Genomic DNA, 7,914 nt, shown 5'->3' with positions numbered 1-7,914 from the left:
TTCTACTTTGCTCAAATAACAATGTCATCCTCACCAACCACAACTATTAACTAACTAGCGAATATTAAGTTAGGATACATACGACTGCTGCTGATAATGTAATTTCGTCTATTTTTACTACTATTACTACTACTACTAGTTCCACTACTTCTAATGGTAGTAGTAGTATTAAGTGATATCTGTACCACTAGTGATAGTGGTTAACGTTACTACTAGTACTACTTATATCTGTAATAACATAATTAATTATATGGCTGCTAATACTGTTACTAGAAGCAATAAATGTTAACTATTACTGCTACTTGCAGGGAATAATACATATAGGTCACACTTACTACTACTTCTAATAATAATAATAATAATAATAATTTCTTACATCATAAATTCAGTTACAGCCAAGGGTGGGGGGAATAGAACATCGGAGAAAAAAAGGCTTTAGTAAAGCTACCCTGAAATTCATAAAACAGTAATAGGTTGTAATAGGGTTGTTATCCTCAAGCACAAATTATAAGTATGAACATATGCGTATATATAGCAAAGCAGCTAAGAAATAAAGACATTTATAAAATATTTGTAACAAATTTATCGGATAAAGGCGACAGGGCGGTTTAAAGTGTTAATCAGTAAAATCGTTTAAGTGAAGGCATTGAATAAGGATTTGGTCGGAAAAGAGCTGGGTTTCTTTTTTAATTAAACACACATTTCGTTGTTGTTTTGGTATTAGCATTTTTAAAAATAATTTGCCTTCATGATTCGCGTAGTAAGGGTATAATATTAAATATAAAAGCCAGTTAGTGTCACTTTGATCAGTTGCTTGTGGCAGCCATGGCTTTTTATTATCTCCCTTGAAATATGGTTTCTTCACCTTTGCATGACAAATACCCAGAATGCTGCGAGAGAAGCATGCGCAATTCAATCGTGCCGCTGTGCCAGTCGCAGCAGGACGTTTGGATGGCTGCATCGGTCGAGACGAACGAGAATAATTGGGAAAGAAGAAATTGGAAAGAAAAGTTCTTGAAAATTATTGAAAAAAAGAATTCGAAAATAGTTGAAGCCGAGATAATCTGACTGAGAACTGCGCGAAAACCCACTTCTTGTTAACAACAACAACAACAGCAGCAGCAGTATACACATACGTATGTGTGTGCCTCTCTCTTATCTCTTTACCTTTACTTTATCTCTAATTTACTTCTACTCTACCTCCTCCCCTTCTTTCATTTTCCTCTTTACTACACCTCTTCTCTTGCATTCTCTCTTTTCAACATTACGCTTTCTCCTCGTCACTCTCTCTCTTCGCTTATCTGACTTCAACACTCTCTTCTATACCTCCGTTATACGCCTTCTTTCGTCTTTCTTTCTCTTTCCGTCTTTCCTTGATTATTTATTCCTTAACGTCAACAATTTTTCTCTACCTTTTTTCTTTGTAACATGTTCTTCTATCGAAAAACAGTTAATTGTCTACATTAACACGTTACTTTAAAAATCTACATTTATTTTTCTTACACACACATTGCAATAGATGCGTATGCAAATTATTTAATATACACATTAACATGTATAAACAAGATTTCGGTAATGTATGTATATATTTACATACATGTGCATGATATCTAAGCCTCTAATTTGCATCTTTCTCTCTCTCTACATATATGTGTTATATATTGTATTTGTTCAGTGATATAATCTCATTAACATCCAACTTCGCACCTTAGGGTACATGCACCAACAAACAGTTTAAACAAAGTTACATGGGGAACTGTTATTTTCTTTGAACAACATAGTTTTTGTTTTGAAAATCTATTGTATCCTGCGTGCACATGCTCGTTGTCTAACGTATACGCACACACACACACACATATATACATATATATATGCACACACATGCAAACATACACTCGTATACCTACATAACCACCGCGTATATTGTAGTATTACCTGTATTACTATACAGCATAGTGTTCCGTGCGTGTGCACGTACATTCACATCACTGTAATTTTGCTTGTTTCCTTTCTTTACTTTCTTTCTTCATCTTCCTCTTTTCATCACACCGTTTTATTGTTGTCATTACCGCCATCACAACAACGACATCCAAGCCAGTCCAATCCCCCTTACATGTGCGTTGTTTTTCATTTCATGTTCCCCTCCTTCGACTGACTGTTCTAGTGTCAGTCTCGAAATTACTTTAAAAAATTTCTCTGATGTAACAAAAAACAACACGTTTTAGCAGCGTTATTTACTTTATCACTTAATTTTGTACTTTTTTTTATATTGTTCATTTACTTATCAATTTTTTTCTGTCATTTATTATTTTAATTAAACCATGTTTATTCTTTAAATGTATTGAGAAAATAGTTACCAGCTTTTAAACAACTTTTAAAAGATTTTAAATAACCACCTTTTTAGATAACACTTGCATTTGTCTATATATACATATATATATATATTTATATATATATAAATTAGCTTTGGTAACTTCCTCGAAGAGGATGACGACCAAGTCCTGTAAACTGCTGTATACTCGTAGTTATAGTCGTCACACTAGTTTTCCTTTGCGTACCAATCATTGCCGAATCGACAGAAATATTTTGGTTTCGCTAAGAGATTCTGCAAGCAGTTCTTCGAGTGCTTGTCTTGTATCCAGCGTGCACCGGAGGAGGAGATCGGCCCCACACACTTGTGCAAGTGGTGGTGGTGGTTTTCGTTGCAATAATAATAATAATAATAATAGTATTGGTAGTTGTCTTCAAAGAATTAATTACCCTCCTACTGTTGTGGTTCCTCATCTTACACCCTCACAAGTTCCAGTATCAACAATATTTCACTTAAATCGGTGATATCGCTAGTCAAATGTTTACTACATAGCAGCAACTATATTTCTTTATTAAAGACTTTGATACTGCTTTTTTTTTGTTTCGTAATTTTTTAGTTTTAAACATGTTGGATTTATATAAACATTTTTTTAAAAACTTTCTCTATTTAAAATAGATTTCCCAAAGAAGCGCACGACACATCTAAATACACCTAATACACACAATTTTGACATTTATAAACAGTATTTCAAACTTTTATTAATTGTTCTTGGATGTGTGTGTGAGTGTGTGTATTCATCAAATAACATAAAAGACTCGAATTAAAGTTCTTAAGATTTTGAAGATCTCCTCAAAATACATCATGAGTGCTGTTGACTTGAAAACGGCTGTGAAACCACATTTTGATTTGAAAGATTTCAAATGCCGACCTGCAGAAGCATCAGTCTTGGCGAGCACAAAGGTGAAATCACATGCGGGAAATGTGAGGCCAATGGGCGATTTAGAAAACAGTCGAGATTGTCAGAATTTTGACATGGAAAATGAACCGGCGAAACACGGGAAAGGAGATGGCGTCAAGTTCTCCTATCCCATTCATCGCAAACGGTCCCGTTTCGTGAACAGGTCTGGAGCAGCTGATAACTATCATAATAAGAAGCGGAGGAAAGGTGAAAAGATAATACTGCCAACTAAATTTCTCTTAGGTGGGAACATTAACGATCCCCTAAATCTGAACAGTTTGTGCGATGAGGAAGTGAACAGAGCTCTAAATGAGCGGACGCCTCAGTCATCTCCTGTCCCAACACCTGCTCATCGGCGTGATGTTGCAGTTGTCATGCCCAGAAACCAGTTTGATCCACTCAACCTGAACGAACCCGATATGGAAAATGAACCCCTAACGCCAGCAAAAATGAATGCCAAAAGGAAAAAGAGACACAAAGGTCGCAAAAAAAGTGAAAGCAATACAACTGGCGACTCAGTAACAACTCCAACCACACCAATATGTCTTTCCAAGGAGTCTGAGAAGAAGAAGATACTTGCTGAAGCTCTGAAGATTGAAATAGATGATGAAAGTGTACCCGTACCAACCAGCACTGTTGTTACCCCCAGGCATAATAGATCTGCTGTTGCCCCATTGACATTATCTGTCTCCACACCTGTATTGTCTTCATTGTCGTCTGGTACTGGATCAACATCAAATACTGAGACAAGTGAAAATCACAAGGTGAAATCTGAAGATAAAATTGTCTCGCCAGTTATACCTCAGCTTTCACCTAAAAACCGCAAAAGGCGATTAGCTAGTTTCTCAGAAAGCCGGACAGTTGACTCCAATTTGCCAGCTTCCAAAAGCTTTAGTCGAGCTGAAAGCTGTCCCAATGACATTGGGAAGCCTACCATCACTCGAAAAAATCGAAAACGTCAGAGCCATCGAGGGGGTAAGGGAGGGAACAGTGCCAACTCGAAATCCGCTCGATTCATCTATGGTAATTACAATCGCTACTACGGTTACCGCAACACCGATGACATTGACCATCGTACCAACTGCTTCAAACATGAGTGGTTTGAGGGCAAGAAAGTATTGGACATCGGCTGTAATGTTGGGCATCTGACTTTATTTGTGGCCCGTGAGTTCAAACCCCAGATGATTGTAGGACTTGATATTGACAGTAAACTGATCTCTGCTGCTCGGAACAACATACGGCATTATATGAGTAAAAACGACCAAAACAAGTTCCCGGCATCCTGTAAGCTGAGTTATGGTCCTTTAGCTGCCCCCTACCACGAAGAATCACAGCCAAGAGTCTTTCCACAAAATGTCAGTTTTAGACAGGTAAGTTCACCATTTTTCTTAACTCTTTTGTTACTGTATTTATTTTGAGATGCTGTTTTTCTCTCAATTATTTTAAATATAACAAAGAATTTAGTAAAATAACTTTATTATCATTAAGCTAGTGTTAGGAACATAAATTGTGACTAAGGTTTGGTGGAAGAATTTAATTCAAAACTTATGAAAACAAGACATTTGTACTGAGAGCCAGAGACAGTTTCAGGTGGGTTGGTAACGAAAGAGTTAAACTTTATTTTTTGTGTGCAAAACAAAAAAGATGTTCTTATTTGTTGTTATAAAAAAAGTGACAGAAACTCTAGACCAGTGATTCTCAAACCAGGGTCTATATGGCTCTTGGGGTTCCATACAAGGTTTAGTTGTTAAAATTTACATGCAATAAATTGATTATACTTCTACAATACACAAAATATTTAAATCTGTTTATGTAATTCCTAATGGTATCTGATTATTAAAATACAGTAAGATTTTTTTTGTATACATTAAGTGGCTATGGAGGTCTGGTAAAGAAGGAATCAAAGGTGTTCACAGGCAAAAAATGGTTGATAACCACTGCTCTAAATCTTCAGGCAAAAATATTTTGCAGTATTTAATTATGTCTTTCTTTTATTCTTTTACTTGTTTCAGTCATTTGACTGCGGCCATGCTGGAGCACCGTCTTTAGTCGAATCAAATCGACCCCAGGACTTATTCTTTGCAAACCTAGTACTTATTCTATCGATCTCTTTTTGCCGAACCACTAGTTACGGGGATGTAAACACACCAGCATCGGTTGTCAAGCGATGTTGGGGGGACAAACACAGATACACAACATATGCACACATACATATATACGACGGGCTTCTTTCAGTTTCCGTCTACCAAATCCACTCACAAGGCTTTGGTCGGCCCGAGGCTATAGTAGAAGACACTTGCCCAAGGTGCCACGCAGTGGGACTGAACCCGGAACCATGTGGTTGGTAAGCAAACTACTTACCACACAGCCACAAAATTCTCCTCATGGTTGACATTTTATTACTTCCAGCTTGGCCAAAATATGTACTTGCTGTTATTTAGCCCTAAGTCAGCTTTGACTAAATAAACCAATGATCAAATGCACTCCAACCATGACCTTGCCATTTTTTATTCAAAGATAGTGCATCCAGGATCACTATATCCAACGCATCTTTCCTATTTTTTAAGAGTGTGACTTGAGGGAGATTTGGTTACTACTACTTACATGTTAGCTTGCAACAACTGTCAGTAATATACTTCTGGTTGCTTCAGTTATGCTCCTCCAAAATTTGAGTCATGTGATTAAGAAATCCTAATTATTAAACTGCTAAATTGCAGGATTAAACATATCCCTGTGTAACACAATTTTTGTCCTTGGGTAGCAACTGTTATTTCTTTCCCCTAGAAAGTATGAAAAATGGCTAATATTTCTTTCAAACTTTGCTTTCCTTACATTTATTCAAAGAATCCTTCTCAACACATGGCTGATATGTTCCCCCACTACTACTCATGATCAGCTACTAAGGGACGTGCTTATGGTCAAGCAACTGATGAGCAAATCTGTGCTATTGAGCAGAATATTTGCCATAACTATATTTCACTTCATCATCTCAGTGCTGAATCTGTTTGAAATGTAATGAAAAATAGATCAGTTTCAAAACATTGATGTTCAGGTCACAAAAGCAAAGTTTGAAGGGAATAGTAGTCATTTCCTTCAAATTCTAGATAGAGGGATAGAAGCAAATAAGAAATGACACTTACTAACCAAAGACAACAAAAAAAAAAGTTTTGTTACAGGAGTGGTTGTGGGGTAAGTAGCTTGCTTACCAACCACATGGTTCCGGGTTCAGTCCCATTGCGTGGCACCTTGGGCAAGTGTCTTCTACTATAGCCTCGGGCCGACCAAAGCCTTGTGAGTGGATTTGGTAGACGGAAACTGAAAGAAGCCCATCGTATATATGTATATATATATATGTGTGTGTGTGTTTGTGTGTCTGTGGTTGTCCCCCCACCGTCGCTTGACAACCGATGGTGGTGTGTTTACGTCCCCTTAACTTAGCAGTTCGGCAAAAGAGACCGATAGAATAAGTACTAGGCTTACAAAGAATAAGTCCTGGGGTCGACTTGCTCGACTAAAGGTGGTGCTCCAGCATGGCCACAGTCAAATGACTGAAACAAGCAAAAGAGAGAGAGTGTATTTAGTTCTTCTGGAATTCAGAGTTCAAGTGTAACCTACGTCTACTAATCTTTTCATCCCTCCCAGGTCAATAAAATACCTGCTTGTCAGGTATTAGGGTTAATTAAATTGACGGTCTCCCTCCCTTCAGAATATGTGGCTTTAACCTCTGTTTTTCTATATTTAAGCTCAGTAACTAATGAACTCTGTCAATAATTCTCTATTGAGCACCAATGAAGACTTATTTCTTATGTAGAGCAAGTTTGCATGTTGGAACTCATCTAGCCATCCCTCTTCAAGATATAAAACCAATATCCATGAACTACTTTAGGTTCCCTCCAAAATGGTAGAATTTATTTATCCTTGGATCAGAGACCTGACCTGAATGCTTGAAACAGTGTACTCCACTAAAAGGTGCCTAAGAGCTGTGTGGTAATGTTAAACCAAGGGACATACTGAGCCTCTTGCCCAACAACAGGAATTATCCCTTTGAGCTTCCACACAGTTTCTGTCTTTACCAATTTAGACTGGCAGAATTCTGCTTTAAGCATACCATATAACCTCCTCCATAACTTCTTTATTTTTAGGAATTTTCAAAGAAATTTTGCGAATTTGTGTTCTACACATGGAAAATCATGTGATTTTGCAAAAACCAAAAAAGGAAAAAAAACTTTTTGGTTTGTGATTTAAGAGCTACTTAGCTGTTATTTTTAGCAAATCTCATGACCACCTGATACCTTCCTTGTTTCTTTGTCACTCTGACATGTATTGTTTTTCAATATCTTTCTTATTTCTTTATTGCCCACAAGGGCCTGAACATAGAGGGGACAAACAAGTACAGACAAACGGATTAAGTCGATTACATCGACACCTGTGCGTAAATGGTACTTAATTTATCGACCCCGAAAGGATGAAAGGCAAAGTCGACCTCGGCGGAATTTGAACTCAGAACGTAACGACAGACAAAATACTGCTAAGCATTTCGCCCGGCGTGCTAACGCTTCGGCCAGCTCGCATTAACACATTTAATAGTCTATTGCTGGGATTTACGTAAAAAGTCTGGACTCTATATTTTAAATTCTGATTTAAA

The 7,914-nt window shown here is 37.2% G+C and overlaps 1 protein-coding gene across 1 annotated transcript in view; it reads left to right on the top strand.

The window, feature by feature from the left end:
• Positions 1–904: 904 nt before the first annotated feature.
• LOC106878721 (7SK snRNA methylphosphate capping enzyme) overlaps positions 905–7,914 on the top strand; it is a 47,415-nt gene continuing 40,405 nt past the window's right edge. The window contains exon 1 of the mRNA XM_014928029.1: positions 905–4,639. Within this exon, the coding sequence (XP_014783515.1) occupies positions 3,173–4,639 (1,467 nt within the window). The 5' untranslated portion in view covers positions 905–3,172. The remainder of the gene's footprint in view (positions 4,640–7,914) is intronic.

Source organism: Octopus bimaculoides, chromosome 25 (assembly GCF_001194135.2).
Source record: "Octopus bimaculoides isolate UCB-OBI-ISO-001 chromosome 25, ASM119413v2, whole genome shotgun sequence".
Lineage (NCBI taxonomy): Eukaryota > Metazoa > Mollusca > Cephalopoda > Octopoda > Octopodidae > Octopus > Octopus bimaculoides.
This window is presented reverse-complemented; position numbering and strand designations above follow the sequence as displayed.